Raw genomic sequence first — 20,552 nt, 5'->3', positions numbered from 1 at the left:
TTCTTTCAGGATTGATTTACTTGGAGAGTGTTAATTGTAGACCATGTCCTAACTCCCAGTTGAAGCCTTTTATAATGGATCATCTCGTGTAGCAGCCCTGCTCAGAAGCACCCCCACTGTGTGTCCAGTGCCTAGAAGAGGATCTGGGGCGTGTTGGATTCCGTGTGTTCAGTCAGTTCTGCTAGCTGGAAGTCTTTCACTGCTTGTGGTACATGTGGATTTGGCCCTTTTTCTTTCATTCCTCTCTCAACCACTGAAAAAGATACTTTCTACTGCAAATTACAAAGCATTTCCTACTCTGTCCTTAAATACAGGCTTGGATCATTTCACCCTGTGCTGATTCCTGGTGTGTGTACAGGTCGAAGGCAGAGGCAGAGTCAGGCCCATGTAGCTAAAGGCAGGTCCTGAGAGAAAGTGGGGGAGCAGAGTGATGGGAAGGGGTATTCTGTTTCATTCAGAAAGACACTCCCAAAACCCAAAGGAGCAATGCGTGGGTGAAGTGCTTTCATGCAGAGCATTTCACTAAGAATCAAGTCTGTTGTCAGCACTTGTGACATTTTCTCTGTTCCCTTCCTCTGGGCAGTTTGCCACTGTAACATACACAGATGACATTAGGATTTTCAGACTGTCATTTCTGAAGGCACTCTTATCTACTCTGTAGTTAGTATTTTTCCAGGACATGGAGGTGGCTCTTTTTCCTCTGTTAATTAACTTCTTTGCTCATGTTTGCCTGCCTTATAAATTCCTCTGACATCAGGGTCTAGGATTAAACAAATTGATACCACACTTCCAGTGTGTGTGAGCTTGACACTGAGCTGACAGCCTCGGAGCCTGAAGTATTTTGACACACGAACAGAGCAAATACAGAGGAAATTGCTGTTCAGCCTCCTCCGCACCAGGCTCCCGGTTTGAGCAGCCTGTGTCGGTACTAACGGGGCAGTCCCAAAGTCCTCCCACCCATCAGTGGGATTCTGCTCGAGGTGCCAGTTGTGACATTTCTCAGAAGTACCTCTATTTATTCACTCTGTCAGGTTTTCACTGTAATGCAATTACAGAACAGCACTAACCTGGTAGGGAGCCAACTCCATTCAGTAGCCAGATTAAGTTGTCTTATTTGGTTAACAGTATTTTGATAGTTTATTAAATCCTAGTAGGAGTAGAAAGATAAGAGTGGAAAGAACAAATCTTACGGATTATCTGCTCTTGGTTGTTCACTCCCGTTGTTATAATGCTGGTCTGAATGATGAGCTGTGGGAACAAGTGTTTAATGTTTTGCTGTTGTCCCATCTTAAACATGTGCATTGCTTTATAAGAATAAGCATATTCTCCAACTATTTTTTCCAGTTTGCTGTTTTTGTCACTGATGTGGAACGTAGTGCTTGTTTTCTTTATCTGGAACGAAAACATTAGTTCATCTCAGCGCAACCTGTTTGATCAGCCTTTAGATGGTGAGGCATTACAAAAGCTGCTGACATGGGACAAATTCAGACCTGTGGTATGCAGCTTGAAAAGACTTCATGCCCTTGTTATCAGTTCCCCGAGATATCCCCAGCTACTCCCTCAGCAGCAGCAAGGAGATAGGATTGATTGTGCTAGAGCCAAATCCCTCTCTCCTTACTGAGGCCGGGAGGCAGCAGGGATGTGCATGGGGGTCACCAGTGTGGATGCAGCAGATGAGAGAGCTCCTGCCTCTTCCGCAGTCATGCTCATGTGTCAGCTGTGACACTGCTCTGTCGTGGCCGTGGGCCAGCTGAGATTAGCCTGGGTCTTGCCATGTAGCAGGCACTGAGGTCCCTGAGTGGTTCCTGCAGGGTGTTGGTGAAGCAGACAGCTTGCCTGTTCCTCTCCTCTTCACCTTGCTGCATTCGCTCCCAGGCCAGCTCGTCCAAGATGTCCCTGAGTCCACGGCAGGGCTGGTTTCCAGCTACACCCTGCCACCTCTGCTTCTCATCCTGAGAGTGCATCTTCCTAGGAAGTGCAGGAAAATAAGGACTTCATTTGAGCACAGCTCTTCCTCATGACCATATTTTGCCCCCGGTTTCTGGGCCAGTCCACAGCCCTGCCCCACCTTGCCTATCCTCAGCCTGCAGTATCACTAAGACCAGGGAGAACATGGTTCAGTGCATTTTGATCACAGTGTTTGCTGTAGGATACTTGATATTCAGGCCTGTGGTGACTCCCCTGACATTATGTGCAAACTGAAGCCAAAATGACGATACTCTTAATACATGATCAGAAAATAGAATAATCGTATTTTGCCAACAGCTGACTGCAAGTCAAAGTAGTAGGCTGCACAGCTAGCATCTGTTTTTGCAGTATGGGAAAATATCTGATTTTCACTCTGCTTAAGAGAGCAGTCTGGTCTCTGGTTCAGTTTGATGGTAGCAGCTACTGCAAGAGATGAGCTGTACACCTGGACACCTTACACAGGTGTTACGGGGCGTAGGTGTTTGGCAGAGCTTGCCAGCGGATGGTTCTCAGTGAAAAAGGCATGAAGAGCTCTTCCTAGGCTGGTCAGCCAGGACTATCTCCTAGTCCAAATGTTTTTTGCGTACCCCTGTTTCCCCTTAGGAGTTATCTGTGACAAGACTGGGATTCAAGGTAGCATCATAGTACCTAGTGCTGGCTGTGCTGTCAGCTACTTATTAGCACGTGCCAAATCATGTTCTCCGTAAAGATAAATATTTGAAGATAAATGGGGACAGGAACACCTGAAGCAGGAAAAGCTGGGAGGCATAAGGAAAGGGATTTACTTTCATTGCACTACGTCTTTGCGAGGTATTTTTAACATCTGTACCACCTCCAGGCTCGTTTTGCATCAGCTGCAGACACTTTGACATGGTTAAAAAAAAAGAAAGAGAAAAGAAAACCCGTATTCTAAACTACACTGTTTTGTCCTCAGTCCCTAGCCTGGATGGGATTTAGGTGTGAAGAGGGAGAGGCCAACAGAGACTAATGCCTACCAGGGACAGTAGGAGAGGACTGGAGCTCCTCAGCTGCCAAGTGCTCTCAGGCTCTCTGGCTGCACCTGGCCAGGGGCTGTGTCCTGGCATCCCTGCCATGCCTGGCATGCCTTGCACTTCAGCAAAACTGATTGCCTGAGACATGTCCACCCAGAAACCCCCCCAAGAGGGAGCTTGGGCTGGAGTTGTCCTGGCATGGGGGGCTGGACTGAGGCTAGGAGCATGAAATGAGCTGTTGGAACAGTTTGGAGAGCAAGTGGGAGGAGGGTTACAAATATGAGGGAAGAATTGTGATAGATTTATCACAGCCTGAAATAAATTAACCTCTGGGAGGAATGATTTTGTAATAATTTGCATTTAGATACTCTGACACAGCCACATAACCCCAAACCTTCTGCAAACATTGTAATTAATTCAATCTCCAACATCCTGTGAGAGGGATAGAAACAGCACTATTTACATGGTTAAAGGAGCCAAGGACTCTTCTCTCAGTATTGCATTTCACACCCCTGGGACTGCCCTTCTGTCTTGTTTTCAGAGCCTCCTGGTGGGGTGATAGACAGGAGTAGTGAACAGCTGGAGAGCTTTCCTGGGCACAGTTAGCTGAGCTCCTGTGTGTTACAGCCTGTGGCAGGCAGCCCCAGGAGCCCGTGTGGGCCAGGGCAGTGAGGCTGGAGAACACAGTGGGAGAAGCAGGGAGCTGAGCCCTGTCTTAGCTCCTGGTAGTGGTGGCTGTGGGCAGGGCTATTCCCCCTGCAGGGACCCTGGACCTAACTCCGTCCCTGAGTGGAAAGCGGTCAAGTGATTTAATATTCAGCACTCTGAAGTGCGGTAATGAATTTGATGGCCAAAATGATCTGCTAACCCAGCCAGCTCGAGAGGGTATTTCAAGGACAATCCAAGCCTGTAGCTATGCAGTGTGATATTCTCTTGTCATCAGCCTCCTGCCTATTCCTTTCAATTCCAGGGCAGCTAATCATAAATTAGATATTTGCTTGACACTGTTTTCATGCGTGCTTTACCCTGTTTCTGTTTCCAAGGGACCACGCAGTTGGTGGGTTACATCCCACCCCAGTTTCAGCAGCTTTTGCAGGAGAGCTGGCTCTTCCAGAGAGACCCAGATTGAACCTCACATTGTGACTGTGGAAGACTTGGCCAAGCTGATTGTTTTCAGAGCATCAAAAAGTGCATCTTCTCTTACTTACAAAAGTGTCTTAAATCCAGGGTTCTTAGGGCAGCACAGAGCTGGTGTTAGCTGAGCCATTGAGTGCAGCCTGGGCACCTCTGTGCTGCACTGCCAGACCTGCTCAGCTGTGGGGTTGCAAGTCTAGGGCTGAGGAGAGATGGCTGGGTTTCAACTACAGACTTGGGGTAGTGCAATTTTCTTTGGGTATGACCCAGAGCTGGCCTTGCTGGCTGGAAGTGTGTCTGTCATCTTCAAGATTTGAGCAGCCCTCCCTTTGCTGCCAGTTTGGCTTCTGCCATGCCTGTCTGCTTTCTGCAAAGCTCTTCCAGGGGCTGGGAGCATGTGCTGTCCAGCAAGTGGTGATCAGCAGGTCAGCTGTATACAGGGAGAACTTGTGCGGCACAGCAGCGGGGAGAGAACACACGCTCTGTTGTGGAGATTTACTTCTCGTAAAACGCCTCTGGCTCTCCACAGGTATCTGCAGTTTTCTCCTGCCAGGTGAACCCAGAGATATTTATAGTGCAAGCTTCAGCAATGGGACAAAGGCAAGTTGGCAAACAAAGGGACTTTGAAATATAAGGAGAACCAAAATATGGTCTGGAGCACATTTATTTTGGAATCAATAGAAGAAGGTTAAATAATAATAGTGAATGTTTCCAGGGTGGGTCAGGTTAAAAAGCAAAGAAAGCAAAGCATTTTCACAGTGCTGTAAGACTGTTCTGTGTGTGCTGAGTTTGAGTTACAGAGATAAATGATAAAAACTTTGCTTCCCACTGAGATAGTGTGGTGGTGCTGAGCACCACACAAACACCTGCTGAGTACCTTACGAACACCTGCAGAAAGCTAAGATAAATGCTACTTCAAAAGGGATTGAAACTGCTCTGAGTTCAAGAATGGAAAAAATTCTATATTCAATTCACAAAGTTGTGTAAAATTAAGCAATTTTAGCTGTAGGTGTGACTTTCCCCCTGCTTTCTGCCTGTTTTTTCCAGTTGTGTGGAGGCTGTGCTATCACAGCTGGGTTGGAGCCATCCTGCCCAAACACGCTGTGCCTCGCCCGGGCTGGGAGCGAGGAGGGTTTGTCTGGACATGTCACATTTTATTTACCACACCTCGCACCACTGCTGCCCCTTGGTGTCCATCAGGGAACTCAGGCACAGGGTTCTTCCTCCCCATCTCTCCTCCTGGGGGCAATCCCCACACTTTCCCCCTTCATTTCTGAAGCCTGTGCAGGGGACCTGCATGACGGGCAGCTTTGGTGAACACATTGGTGTCTCCTTGCAGGGATGTCCATGTTTGCTCTCCTAGTTTCAGGCAGGTTTCTTGCCTGAATCCTGCTGGCAGCAGGCCAGGAGATCAGAGATCCTCAGGGTTCCCACTGATTTGACTCAGTTTCCCAAAACAGGGTATTTGTAAAGGGCTGTTGGAGGCTTCACCTGAGCCTGCCAGCCCTGGTGGGAAATGGCACCCAGAGGAATGGCGGGAGTGCTTATGTTGTTGAGTGCAAGGCCTCTGAGCAGGACCAGGACCTCACCAGCAAAATTCACCATCAACTGAGGTGGTAAAGGCACTTTTGGAAACAGCTGGGATCCCTTGGGATCCATTTCTTTGTTGACTGGCTTTTCAGACAGGCCAGACCCTGTAAAGGCCAAGCTTTGTCCTGAGGGCATCAGGGGCCTCGTGGAAGGATGCATCCCACAGTAAGACTGCTGTCCACAAAGCTTCCATCCTTGCCAGAAATCCTGTGGCAGCAGAAATTGGATGGAAAAGGCTGGACAAGAAAAAAGGTTTTAATTTGCCGTGACAGGAATCAAAGCCATGTCTTGTCAAAAAATTACAGCTCCCTTTTCCTGCCTGTCTGTCACATGTCAGCAGCCCTGACGCTGTACAGATAAATGCAGCTCTCCAGAAAGGAGCCCAGGGAATGACTTGGAACATCTAGTTCATGAGGGAAGGAGAGGCTCAGGCAAGCCCTGGAACTGAGACTGCATTTGGTATGGCAGGCATTGAGCCACATGATATTTATATTTGACTCTAAGTTTTTATATTGAAGTAAGTTGCTGCTTTTCTTGCTGCTTTGGCAGTGGTGCCTGGGCACTCGTGGGGACAGGGCGTGGGTCTCATGGGAGACAGGCATGCCCCAGGACACACCACCCTGACACTCCTCTCAGCTGGGAGCGCAACACAGAGCTGATGATGGGAGTTACTCTCCTACAAAAGCTGGTGAGCAGCAATTCCCATCACATAGGCAGGAGGACTGGCAGTACAGATGCCCATGGTAACCTGTTTTCCAAGGGCAGGCTCACCCCACACCCTGCACAGGTTGCTCAAGGGTCATCTGTGAGCAGGAATCCAAGGAGAAGCAAAATGCAAACTCAACCTGAATGCCTTCTGCCTAAAATACATCAACTACAGAAGTTGCTCTTAGGCTGCTAATGAGATACCTTTCACAAGGGTAGGACACATGCCCAGTTTCAGAGACCCTTTACCATGCATTTGCTAAGAGCTTTACACTGAAAATAGCTAAGGACTTTAATGGGAAGCTCTGGAGACTGTGTAGGTTCAGGATTTGAAGCTGTTGAGACACACAAGATAAAACACAATTTTAAAGATGTTTAGGCTCAGCTATGACATTAAGGCAGCAGTCCTGTAAAAGTGCCAGCAAAATCATTGGCATTCCCAATCAAATTACCTTAAACATGGTAACTGCTTGGTAATTGGTTTATGTCAGAACAGGCTTGGAACAAGAGGGGTATTTTTTTTTTTTAATAAATGTTTGATTTCATTCAAATGAATTCTTATTGCTTGAGTAAGGAGAAGGGATGTGTTTGCAGGTGAATGTGTCTTTGTAAGGACTCACAAGAACTTGAGCAATAATTTTTAAAATAATATATAATAATATTTTTTGCTGACTCTGCCTATGTGAGCACTTGCTTCTTCACAGTAAAGATATTGCAGAGGGCAGGAGAAGCTCCATACTGGAGAATTTTTCAATGTGACTGCTGAGTCCTCTCATCTTTCCTGTTCTTTCTTATAGGAAAGGGTATATTCAATCAGTGATTGTCATAGCAACCTTTTTTGGGGTGGTCTTGTCTCTTTCTGGGAGATAAGTTTTTCACTGAAAATTTCAGTATGTGTGGAAGGGAATCAGTCACCCAAATTCCGCTGACATTCAGCACATCTCTGTCTCTTGAAAACTTCTCAGTGGCCTCGCCTCTCTGGTTAAGGAAATGCCTTCTCAGGATAGATTTGGTAGGGCGGGGAGCACTTTGGAGTTGTTTCTTTTTTTCTTGACAGAGCAGTTTCAAACAGCTGTGCTAATATACATATTAAGTCTAATGAGTACAGCTGTCATTTAATCAGACTTCCGTGTCTTCTGGGATTCTAGGCAGAGATGGGTTCTAGGACAGATTTGAAGCAGGAGACACTTGTATTTCCCTTCTCCTTGCTCCATATATGAATTTTTTCTCCTTTGCATTTTCTTCCCTCACAGTCACACAGAGAAAATTTGTGCCTGCATTGACACCAACTACTGTATTAAAGCAGGAGAACTCAAATTAGGTGGTAAATTCGACAGAAAGACCTAATGCAGATCTAGGTTACCAGGGAGCTGGGATATTTTTAAGCTGAGATTGTCTGGGGTGAAATCCTCCCTTTCCCAGACCTGGCCATTAAACTGCATTTTCTCTTATTTTAGGGGAGCACCTGCGAATCTGCCCACAAGGCTACACCTGCTGCACCAGCGAGATGGAGGAGAACTTTGCAAACAAAAGCCAAAGTGAATTTGAAGCCATGATGAAAGAGTCTGGTCGCTCTGTACAGGCGACCCTAACAGCTCAGCACAGAAGCTTTGACAGTAAGTAAAACCTGCCTGAGTCCCTCTGCTCAGGATCCAGTCACTGCTCCATTTTCCAAGCACTGTTGGAGCCAGGAGTTCGTGTTTTACACGCTTTTCTCTGCATCTCACTCAACAGTTTGCGTGAAGCGCTGACCTTCAGTAGGAATTGTACCTCTGGCAGTGTTTCTGTAAGACCAAGGCATTTTGAGAGCACTGTTTCAGAGCAGCCACTGGAGGAGGCTGGCAGACGCTGGTGTGCCTTGGCACCGACACAGCTTTGACTGGTGTGGTGTAATCAGGTCCTACCGCAGCAGAGTAACATTTGAGGCAGTGATGTAAAACCTGGCACTGTGCCTTGAACTGTAAGTTAAACAATATGGTAAAGGTACTGGCTCAGTAGGTGGGGAGAGTTTAAGGAGACATGGATTTTTCTTGCCCTTTCCATGTAGATTGCAAGTGAAAAAGAGGTTAGTTCGTATTGGATGCTTATAGCTGTCAGCTTCATACAAATACCAGGAAATGTTACAGAGCAGGGAAGGTCTTAGGGACTGTGGTGCATAAGATGTTGTGGACAAACATTCTCTCCAAAGTGCAGTATCCCTCCTAACATGCTAAGCAAAGGCTAAGGATGGCTCTCTTACTTTTATTGTTCCCTGAAAAATCCATTTTGCAGTGCACAATAAGCCTCGAGGTCTGAAGGTCACTGGAAATGAATGGTTTACTGGCAAAATTGAGATGACCTGTGATTCAGAAACTGTATTCATTATCAGATTTTGAAGAAGGTCAGACATTTAGAATCATGGCCCTCCTAACTTTATCAACAGTCATCATATGGAGTTACTGTGAAAAGGAGTCAGGGAAAGAAGCTGTAATAGCCAGAAAGGTGGAACTGGAAATTCAAGTAGTAAATAATAGATCTAAAGAAATAAGCCTGACCTTCAGGGAGCTGATAACCAAGATGAAGTGCTTTTACACTAAATAGGAAGAAAAGGCAGCGTATCTCTGCAAAAGGCATTGTGACTGTGTGGCCAAGGTTGGCTACAGCAAAGGCATTCCCTTTATAAGCTCAAAATTAATTGATTTTCACCTGCCTTAAAAGGTGACAATCAGGATTTTCAGAAGAGCCTGACAATGGTGGTTGCTCAGACTGATGTCTGAATGGGACCTGATGTAGCTGGTGCTGAGCACACTCCCTGACCTCTCAAATCCAGCCCTTTGCAGGGGTTAGTGCTTGGCACCCTTGCTCTCCGCTCCCTGTCACCGCACTGGCTGGTATATCTGCTCTTTATTCTTGCCACAGACACTCAAAAGAGCAGAGTTCTGCATCTGTCATGTAAGAGAGTGCAAAATTTGATGGAAGCTTTGAGGGTTACAATAACAAGCAGAAATTGCCTAGTGAAGAACTGGTTTCGCCTGAGTGTGATGTTTTGGTGGATTAATAATAATAACAGCAATAAGAGTGATAGTAAGCAAAACCAAACATATGAAAGGGAGATGCTTGTGTTGAGATGTCAGTTAGAGCCATTTGTTTTTATTCCCCACTATTTTATTTTATTTTGGTTTTATTCCCCAGTATTTTACAAAGATAGAGCTTCATTTCTGTGGTGCACACTAAAGTTTCTTTAAGTATCAATAATAAGTGTTCAATAAGCCAGGTATCACTTTAACAGACCATAATGTACAGATCATTGGTGTTTTGCAGTGGGAGCAACCTCATTTGAGCCCACAGGCCAGGAAGATGTCTCCTGCTCCCATTATACCCTTTTAGTTTGCTTAACTACCCTTGCAATCAATATAGAGTTTATAATTTATGCAAGACATGATTAAAAAAAATTATCGTGTTGTGTCTCAGTTTCAAGCATGACTTTACCTTTTAGTAGTACTATTACTTCTTTCTTTAGCTACTGCATAAATGGTTTAAAATAGAGGGAGTTCTGGTGATGGGGCAATGGGATCACCTCAGCTCCTGAAACAATGCCACACAAACTGCCCTAGCTTCCAGTAAATGTTACTAGTCTCACAGTTAACAAGACTTTCTGCAGGTAGTGCTGCTTAGAGCTGTTCAGTAAAGTAGCTTTTTTATGTCAAATTGATGAGTTGTAGTCTTGCTGGCCCCGGATGCCTGGGTTTGCTGGATTTCCTTAGCAGCAGCTTGGAGTGCAGCTTTTGGGGTTGCAGAGGTATCGAGGCACAGCTCGTCTTCACATTAGTGATTTCATTTGGCCTTAGGAGGGGAAGGTTCCACTGGATGGGGATAGCCAACCCTTTCTCAAAGTATTTGTAGCCTGGAGATCAGATTATTCATATATTCCCTGCTAGCAGGTATGGCACATTGAACTTTAGGCCTGGAGCTGTCTTACTTTTGGATTCATCACAGCAAATCTTGTGCCTGTAATCTCACTGCTGATCATGGCAACAGTCTCTACTTGTAAATTCCCCAAGCTCCAGAAAGAAAATAGCAAGGCTACAGCAATCTGCCTCTGAAGTAGTGTTCTCCATGCTTGTGGTCAACATTTTTCTTTGGAGAATAATTCATCCTTGCAGGCTGTGGTCTGTAAAGCCCTAAATTGTCAGTATGCCTCTGCTCTGAGCTGCAACTTCGTCCTGTTGCAAGGAATTGCAGAGTCTGTTGTTTCAGTCTCCCTGGCTGCTTTTGGGGTGAACAGTTTGTGGCCAAGATCAGAATGTCCTTTATCTCATACAAAGTACTTCCAGAGAAAATACATGTGTGAGATACAGATGACAGGCAGTAGGTACAGCCCTATATTCAAAAGTGAGGTATGTGGAATAGGATCCTACGGGCTGAGTGCTCTCTCTGCGTAGCAGAGGACACATGGCTTCTGAGATGCCCTTCCTCCAGGATCTGCCAGGGCTAAATTTAAACAGCCTATGGTATTGCTTAGCTGCTTACTAGCACATTTGTTGTTTTGCTTTATGTTACTGTAGTTAGCAGAATTTGAGGACGTTGGTTTCAAGCAATACATGTGGTCACAGGCTTGCTGTTAACCTTTTAACTGAAAAGGTAGCATTTTGCTCTATGACCAATTGGTTTTAATTTAAAAAAAGAAAAAGAGCCAGAAGCACAGACCATGAGTGATGGGAGCATATGCTTTTGATAACTCAGTGCTAGGAAGGATGTTGTGGTCAGAGTAGAGGTATTACATGAGCAGGATTATAGGCACAAATTCTTTGTAGATTCTGATGTCCCAGGGCTCTTGGTCAGACAGAAAGGGAAATGTAGTTACCTGGGAGCACAGCCTGTAGCAGAGACCTACTAGAGGCTGCTAGGTTGGTTTTGGTTGGCATTTATTTGCCTGGAAAATTGATACCCTATACTTAGAAAGAAAAATATTAATAATAAAAACAAGCTGGGGGTCTTAAAGGGAGCTGGGGTACAGTCTCTGTTGAGACTGGTACTAAATACTGTTTCAAAGGTGCTTCCAACATTGCTTGCAGAATATGTCTCTTTTCAAACTGGTATCTTGTCAGTGAATGGGAAAGTTTTGGTATCTGTTACTACAAAATTAAATGCATTGACAAGGAGCTTTGTCCACGCAGTGGTTCAGGATACAGATGGGAGCTGGCTGTGCCCCCTGTGACAGCTGCAGAACAGGACTTTGGCTCTTCAGTTGCGCTGAGAGCGAGTTACAAACATTGGTCAGGTCTGGGGGAGATTCCTGCAGAACATGAGCTCTTTTTTGCACATCACACAACTGCATGTCAGTGTTGCTCAGTTATGGGACTTCTGAACTCCTGTCCCTCCCAGTACAAGTGAGACTTGTACTTCCATAATCTGTTGCAGCAATGAGCCTGGAAAAACTTCTGGACTGTGCAGGAAAGGCTCTAGAAGTGATCTGTGGTGCCTGGTCAGAGCAGTCCCATTCCAAGGCCATGCAGCTGGGGATAGCTGCAGGGCAGTGGAAAGAGGGAGCAAGAGAAGTGGTGCTTGGAGTGACAGTGAGGGGCTGCAAGCAGCAAGGAACAAGGCTGGTTTTCTAATCTTGGTGAAAGCGCAGTTGTTGAGAGTCTAATCTTTGTCTGTCTCTCTGTTTTCTCCCTTTTCCCCCACTTAAATCACTTTTTAATAATACTGCAATGTTGCACCAATCTTTCCTTTTGGTACACTTAGCAAGCAGTCCCTGTGTGACTGCTGACCTTTAGCTGTGAGCCAGGAAATCTGTCCTTTTCAGAATTGTTTCATGTTTTCAGGAAATATCAACAAGCCAAAACAAAAAACCTTGGCTTTAAGTCTACACTGCACAGTCTAAAAACGATTTGTAGCTCTCATAAATTCTGTGATTTTTAAGCTGTGACAATCAAATGCAGATTAAAAATTTTGTGTTTTATAACTGTCGGGTCATTGGAAAGCTGATGTCATGTAAAAGCTTTCATAATGTCCAGTGTTGGTAGCTGGAAACTGCATATACAGAAACACAGACCATGCAGATAATTAACATAATTTGAGTTAGTTTCAGACAGTTACATATTTCTTATGAAGATGAATCATTGTTTTAAATGTTACAAGGTGCTCAGGTTTCCTTGGGAAACGTCCTAGAAGCTGTTACACACTGATGGTTAAAATTTTACAGATTTCTAAAGGTCCCTTGTTTAAAGTTCAACCAAATGTGTCTGTGTCAGAGGAACTGAGTTACATAACCCTCAGTACCTAGAGTTGCAGCCCCTAAAAGCACTGTTGGAGAGAGGCATATATAAATATTTTTATTTACATTCATATATACTGTGAATGCTTAAAGAAGCTGATCAGGAGGTTGTGGAGTAAGCCCAGCAGGCAAAGCTCTGTTCTACCCTGATGTCTTTAAACATGGACTACAAAATCCAGACCTGAATCTGAATTTTGCAGGCATTTTCTCAGTTGATGAGAACATGAACCAAGCCCTGATGACCTGAAATTGTAAAGTGTCTGAATTTGGTGGCCCATGCACCAAAAGATGTATTCTGAGAGATGCAGGACTTCTCCACACAGAAAATGATTGACGCAAGAACCAAGCAAGGGTTATCTGTGTCACAAGGGCTGCACTCCCTGTGTCCCCAGATGTGTTGTCCCAAAAGCACTGCTCCACACTTCCAGTGTCCTGCCACCACTGCTCTCGGCTGTGGGTGTTTCTTGGAGGTATCGCATGGTTTGGGTTTGGTGAGGTGCTGTCTAAAAGATGCTGCTTATGTAGAAACAGGGGAGAAGGGACTGGTTATGCCTTAAAATGTGGAAATGCTGCTGCGTTTAGAAATAAATTCCTTTGTTTCAGAGGTGGTGGAAGGGAGCACTTGTGGAGTGAGCAGTGTTGCTCCAGCAGTCGCAGGCTGCACTCTGTGAGGTGGCTGCCTCCCGCTGCCCCTGGCATCAGCACTGGCTGCTCCCTAGGGCCAGGAATTTGAGTTAGGACTTCAAATGTATTGCTTTTGATCCAGAAACCCCTAATTGCCCAGGAGCACTCTTTCTTGTGGTGACTCCCCAGGCCAGGGCTCTGCCCTGAAATTGTGGTGTGTGGCTCAGCTGGTGGCCTTGGCCATCGGTTCAGCACTGTGGGAGAGCACTGACCTCTGGGGCATCTTCGGGCAGATGGAAGGCAGCAGGACTCCCAGCACCCCATGGGACAGTAGGCTCAGCTGTCCCTCTGGATATGTGCTGGGAACATGGGATGGCTTCCATAGCTCACCTGAGGTTTGTCTTTCCTAACATCAATCTTGCATTGGCTGCCTGCTGTCTCCCAGCTGAACATCTACTATGGAACAGGACCTGGGCATGGGCATTTTTTCCAAATGGAAAAGAATGAATGGGCCCAGAACATTTCAGCTCCTGAACAAAAAGCTAGTAGACTCAGGGGGACTGAGTTAGAGGGGAGACTTAAGGGCAGGAAGATGTCTGATCATTTTTTCTAGTGATGTGACAAAGGAATAGGAGGAAAAGAAATCTGGGAGTGAATCTCTTCTGCTGAGTGTTCATCACCTGCACTGCATTTTTCTGACAGGCCAGGGGCAACCTTTTTGGTAAAATTGGACTACTCAAAACACCACTGTTTTGTGCCTCTTTCTGCACAGTGCTTGGGCAGCATCATTCAGAAGAAGCCCATTTGTCCCATAGCTTTACCTCTGGGACGCTTTATCAAAAGGAATTAGAGGCCATAAAAGATGATTCCTTTGGCTCCCATGGACTTCCTTCCCTTAGGGTTGGTTTGGAGACAATACAGACAGAGAGAGCACCTCCTTTAAGCTGAAATAAAAAAGCAGATCCAGGATCAGGATCCAGGACAGAGAAACAAATAAGGGGGTTCCCTTGGAGGCATCCATAGGAGGAAGGCAGCAAACACCCATGCTCGCTTCGTATCTTATTCCCCCCAAGGAACCTCCTTAAAAAAAGCCCAGCACAAGACAGGATTGATGCTAGTTGGGCTGTCACTCCCCCACATTCATGGTCCAAAGAAAGGAGGTGCTTTCATGTGTGGTGCTGAGCATCTCATTATGTATTTATGGGTTCCTGGAATGGGGTGCGGTGTCTACCGAGGCGCATTCCTGGGCTGACAAGATTAATGCTGACAGGTAGCTGCCTCGGGGAAGCAAATGCTTAGGCTCACCTGTAACAGCTCCAGCACCTGGAGTTTTCTCTCCCCTTACAGCCACTTCTCTTCACATTTAATCTGCAAGGCTCTGTTATGTGCTGCAGGGTATATTGCAATGTACGTGCAGCACTTTGCTTAACAGATGGCATAGGCACGATACTCTCTTTTATTGCAAGAAAAGAGAGCAAAATGCTGGAGTTGCTGGGATGAGAGCATTGCACTGGGGTCCCTCCTGCAAGGGCCTGCACACCCCAAGAGATGAGCTGCTTCATCCCTGCAGAAGACAGGTTAGGTGGAAAAGGTACATCAGGCATCTCAGTTTCAGCAGCTGTCACCATGTTTTGTCACACACTCAAAAGAAGCTGCCTCTGAGTGCTCAGAGAACAGTGAAATGTGCATCTGCTTGGGGACATAAAAGAAAGCACCTGCTCTTCCGAGATACGGGATAACACAGGCATATTTTGCAAGAAATTAGTGATGCCCAGATAGTAATTTCAGAAGAAAGTGTTGGCAGAGTTAATTTTAACAGTCAGGACACAGTGCATGAATCTCTTTGAAAGCCTCTGATATCACAGAGTAAGCAGCCAAGCAGCCTAACTTTCATCACAGGTGCTGGGTGTTGCCTTCAGTGGCTGCAGAGCCTTACTCCCAGGTGGCTGGATGGAAGTCAGGGCAAGGGATGGGAGATGAACAGCTGAGGTTTTTCTGCAGAAGAGCCTGTGTCTTTAACCACTTTATGCTCAGCATTTTCTAGCTGGTTTACTGCCTTCTACATGAAGCAGTTGTCACCCTTCATCTTTCTGATGCCCAGTGTTTCTCCTAAGAGGAAAATAATAGGATCTCCTGGGCTGCTCTTACTGCAAAGAAGCATAGGTGCTCTGAATCAGCTCTTGAGGGGATATTTTTGCTCCAACTCAATGTTTGTCAAGAATCCAGTCTCTGTTGCAAGCCAGGTGCTGTGGGTATTCAGGAGCATGGAGGGCTCCAGCAGCAAGGTGCTGTCCCTGCTTACAGATCGGCAAACACAATGAGCTGGAAAATATGCTACTGAGCTATGTGGCATGTCCTGACATAGGAGCTTGGGTTATTTTGAGTATTTCAAGGTATCTGTTCTCATTTGAGATGATAAAAGTACTTTGTTCTTTCTCACCAGAAATGCTTGCAGCAAACTGTTGATTCTGCTTTATTAATTATTGCCATTGAAGTAGCACATCCATGGAGCCAAGAAGCGCAGTAATGCACTGCAGGGCATCCTGCCTGTCTGAGCCTCAACCTATGGTCCAAGGACTTTGTTTGAAAACAAAAATAAACAAACAAACAAATATCTGGTTTGGAGAAGTGGATTATGGAGGGAAGGGATGACTGGAAGGTCATATGATAGGTTTGTGCTAGAGATGGGAACAGAGCTCAAGTCCCTGGGTGTTGAGTGAGGTGCGGGAGTACCAAAAGTCCCTCTAGTTGATGAAACAGTGATCCTTTTCTGGTAAGACAGCAAAAGACATCATGTCATGCCCTGTCTTACAGGGATTTATATACCAAGATCTATGCAGACATCTGTTCTCAGCAACCCAGCCTAAGAGGGAATAGGCACTGGCTCTAAATGCTCTTTGGTCATTGGTTTTTCTGTGCAAGGCTCCTTCTGAAGTGGAAGTAATAATCAAAATCATGAGGGAGGTTTGCAAACAACCTGTGTAAATGGGAGCAAGTGTGTGAGAGTTTTTTGGTGTCGGGTAACCTGTTGTGATTAAAGGAGTTGATCTGTTTTTTGAGTGTAATATGAGTAGCAGTAGTGCCAATAAGAGCTTGAAGGTGATCTCTGCCTATGAAAAACAGGCTGAGAATTAATTGTCTACAGGGAGACTCAGAGATAATCCCTTCTTGTGATAGAAGGAGGCTGAATACCTTTGCTGATGAACATTCCACCTTTGTATTTTCTGTAGCTGCTTAAGTATGTTTTACTTCTCCCCCCCCCCACCCCTTCCTATTCTCCTTTTATTTTCTCCCTTCAGACCAACACAGCTTCCTGCATTTAAAAGTACAGTTAAAATGGTGTCATATGTGCAGAGCTTTTTCCAGTGCTTCACTTCCTGTCCAGGCAATGTTGAGGTATCTTGATTCTATTTCTTGTATTTTCTGAAATTAACCATGATAGAAGGAAAGAAAACTCACATTTTACCCAGCAGTCCATAGCTACTTCAGAAGAAAGCAGGTAGTGTTGAGTCATTCTTATTAAACCTGTAGATTTGGCCAAGACAAATCTGAGTTTGTTTCACTGTAAAGAAAAACAGAAATCAGGAAACCCAGCTTGCATCAGGCCTGATATTACAAAACGTGAGTGCAGCATCAGGTGCTCTGAGGTGGTGAACCAGGCAGGATACACAATGGATATTACTTCAGCTGGGTTGGGATCTTTAGGAGATTATGTGGAAGAAAGATTGAGGGGTTTTAAAGATTTGTCATTAGTAATACTCCTTCTAATCCGCTGCTTTCCCAGCAGGATCTACCCTTTGCAGGAAGTTGTTCAACATTGCTCAGCAGTGATTCCTGCTGACCAAGGGGGTAACATCAGCACGCTCTCCACCCCAAGGCCAGCGTGAGGGCAGCCCGTGCCACAGCCCCAGTAGAGAAACAGTGAGGCTGGTCATTATTAGAGAAAAAAAAAAAAGATTCATTTTTTCTTTCTGAAACACCTTGTTATTGATTACCCAGCTTTGTTTTTACATGTACTGCTGGAACTCTTGTTTCCATTTGTCATAGCTACATCTCCAAGCTGTACATTTCCACATTGTTCACTATACCTGCCACATATTTTTCAAAGCAGTACAGTTAAGACTGTGAATTCATTTAAACTCAGTGACTTGGAGATGCTGATAAAGGAAGAGGGTCAAATCTATAAAGGAATATATATATATGTGTGTGTGTATGTAGATAGGTGTGTGTATTTCAATGGAGAGGTGGCAAGCCCAAATTTCAGGAGCTGCTGTGTTCTTTTATAGGTGTTGTTGGGAATGAATATTATAGTAGTATTTACATGTCGAGAGGTAACAAGCTTGTTAATTTGACTTTGGAATGCCACAAATACCTAGTTAAATGTGAATGCTGAATTGTGGGTCTCCAGCTGTTCTTAAACAGAAAGGAAGCGCCAAACGAAGGAGACATCAGATACAAAAAAGAGGAGTGACCTTACTGTGAGTACAGAGGGGATTCAGTCTTTTGCTTTTCATTTCCAGTACTGTTTAGCAAGAAATGTACCCAGTGGTGACTGTCTCTGCTCTGCAGGTTCCCAAGCTGTGTGGCAATGATAAAATAAACAAACCCCAGCACTCCCAAACTCCCTCCCAAAACCTGAGACAGCTGTGAGCTGGAGATCAGCCTGTGGGTTAATCAAGGCTGGGGGAAATGATGTTTGTTACAATTTAAGATGAGTATTGAGTCTGGATTCAGCTTTTAGTGCTCTGGAGATAATTGAGCGGCTTCCTACAGCCCCAGCAGTAGAGCAATTCCCTTGTAGAATGCAGCCTTGTTTTAATGCTGCTAAAATGAATAAATTAGTCCTCAAGGAGTAATGAACACCAATAAAAGTATTGTGTGGCAGCATGTAGTAAGCTTCTTGTGGAGAAAATGGCTGGAATTGACTTTTCTGAGAGCAGGATTTCGGCTCTCTTCTGATGCACCCATCTACACCTGCAGCTCTGCTCCTGCCCTCCAGGTCATTAAGAAAGGCAAGGGCTTAGGTGGAAATAGCCAAGAATAATGTATAGCCTCAATTTTCTGGCTTTGTGCTTTTTTTGTGACATCTGAGGGCAAAGTGGAGCATCCTGTTTATCTTGATTCACTGTAAAGAAGGACTTGTCTGTGTCTGCTCTCCATTTCTGGCTCACAGGTAATAATGAGAGAGGTAGGGTTCCTCCTCCTCTAGTGCTGACTGCTCTGGCTGGAGCACGGACTGATCCTCCTCCTTCACACCTGCAGGTGAACAGGAAGGCTGTGCAGTTGGCTGTGCCCATGACAAATACAGCCAGTATTTTATATGTCAGTGTGCATTTGCCACAGCTCTGAAAAACCATGGCTGTTTCAAAGCTGAGTTTTGTCCAGCTTGAAGAGCTCTTTGAAAGGAACATAACTGTTCTTGTTTCTGCAGGATTTGGCATCCTCTGCCTTTTGCATCTGCCATGCAGTTTTCAGTCAGGTTGAAGATGACACAGCTGAGCTAAGCCAGCCCAGCTTTCCTCTCATCTCCTCGCTGTCAAGCTCACTGCAGGTCATGGTGAAGCCCATCCCAGTAGTGCATTTGCCTTCCTGGTGGTGCCTGACCTGTCACCACCAGGTCCCTGAACTGGTGCACAGTTCAGCTTCTGTTTGATCATGTGTGAAACAGATAAGAAACACTAAATATTTTTATGTTTCCATAATCCATATTGAAAAAGACAGAAGGCAAAAGACTAGAACTGAGATTTTTTTTTTTTTTTGTAGTTTTAATTTGTGCCTCCCTCTCTGGCACAAATAAACTATTGATACTTAGTCTTCATTGAAGTGACCCTACACTATTTTTTTCCTCACAGGCCCCTTGCCTCTTGCAGGACACATGAGATATGATGTCTGCTGAATCATCACCATTTGTTGGGTAGCGTGGTATGTTATTTACTGTACAGCAGCCAAATCCTACACTCAGAAATAATTCTTAATTTCCTCATAGGCTAATTAAAGATTGTATCATAAAGCATGTGCATCAGGGGGTTGAATTAAGGTTTCACCAGCAGCTTGAATTTTCTCAGATCCCTAAGTATGGGGGTGTTTGGCTTTGGAGTTACAAGACAGCCTTGACTGGAGTCTTTAAAGTCTAACCTAAGGCCCCATTTGCACCAGGAGGTGCCAGTCTGGCTCCCTCCCTGCCATCACTGCTCACTCCAGCGTGCCAGGGCCCGGCAGCTTCTGGGGGAAAAGCAAAACAAGGGCAGCTGATCCTGTTGTAAAGCACCAACTCCTTTGCTTAATCTCAGCCTCACACACAATGTGTTTGGCTGATCTTCTTCCCTAAAATTCATCTCAAAGCAGATTCCCAGCATGGAAGGTTGGTGTAAGATGTGCCAGGTAAGTTTGTTGTGAGGTGTATAATTACACTGGGAGCTTTTCAGTCTGGAATTTGCATCAGGAATTTGCATCAAGTATGATTAGTTAAGTGGAGACCTCCTTATTTGATTACCACTTTTTTGTTGTTGTCTAAAAGAGAAAATGACATAGTTAGGCAGGAAAAGCTTTAGAGAGGGGTGATCTCTTTATTATATGTTTCTTTGGTGTTTGGCACAGTGTGGTTGAGAGCTTCCAGTGCATATAACAGTTATAATGAATGTGCACTGCCAGTGAAATTGTACTTCAAACATCACAGGTGAACTGATACAGACTCAAACTGTTACCTAAGAAGAAAATAGCTTTTATTTGTTGTTGCCTTTAGACTGTGACAAGTGTTTCAGCTGGAAAAGGAACGAGTACTTTTTTACATTTTTAAAGTTAATGCATAGAAAGTCTTTAGTTGATTAGCAGAGGTCCTGTGTAGGATGGCTGTTTCATTACTAAGAGTTTAAGTGAGCTATAAATATATTTTATGCCCTTGTACAAGTTCAGAGGACCATGAAATACAATTAAAAGATTCTGGGCACTGCACGCACAGGAGCAACATAGGAGATAAACGTTTGACCTTTCTTACCTTTGGTCACCAGTAAGCAATTGCTCTCTGTGCTTCTTGCCTGCATTACTTACTGTTTTGGCTTAAATACAAGATTCAGCTGCCTATTGAAAATGTTGAATGAACATTCACAATTCAGTAGTTCTTCTGTCTGGATTTTTCTCTTCTCTGGAAGAAGAATAGCTAAGCTATTAAGAAGTTAACAATTACCTTTAATTATGCAGACCAGCTTTGGCTATGAATGAGAACGAGATTTGGAGTCTATTGTTATTTCCTTTTATTTCTGAAAACAAAACAAGAAACGCTA

The 20,552-nt window shown here is 44.9% G+C and overlaps 1 protein-coding gene across 2 annotated transcripts in view; it reads left to right on the top strand.

Annotated features, from left to right (window-relative positions):
- GPC1 (glypican 1) overlaps window positions 1–20,552 on the top strand; it is a 215,953-nt gene that overhangs the window by 101,078 nt on the left and 94,323 nt on the right. For both annotated transcript variants that reach the window (XM_042041842.1, XM_042041841.1), the window contains exon 2: window positions 7,847–8,005. In XM_042041842.1, coding sequence (XP_041897776.1) covers window positions 7,897–8,005 — 109 coding nt within the window. In that variant the 5' untranslated portion in view covers window positions 7,847–7,896. The remainder of the gene's footprint in view (window positions 1–7,846; window positions 8,006–20,552) is intronic.

This window comes from Corvus kubaryi, unplaced genomic scaffold, assembly GCF_017639235.1.
Source record: "Corvus kubaryi isolate FWS band 111438036 unplaced genomic scaffold, C.kubaryi_AGA036_p1.0 37397, whole genome shotgun sequence".
Taxonomy (NCBI): domain Eukaryota; kingdom Metazoa; phylum Chordata; class Aves; order Passeriformes; family Corvidae; genus Corvus; species Corvus kubaryi.
This window is presented reverse-complemented; position numbering and strand designations above follow the sequence as displayed.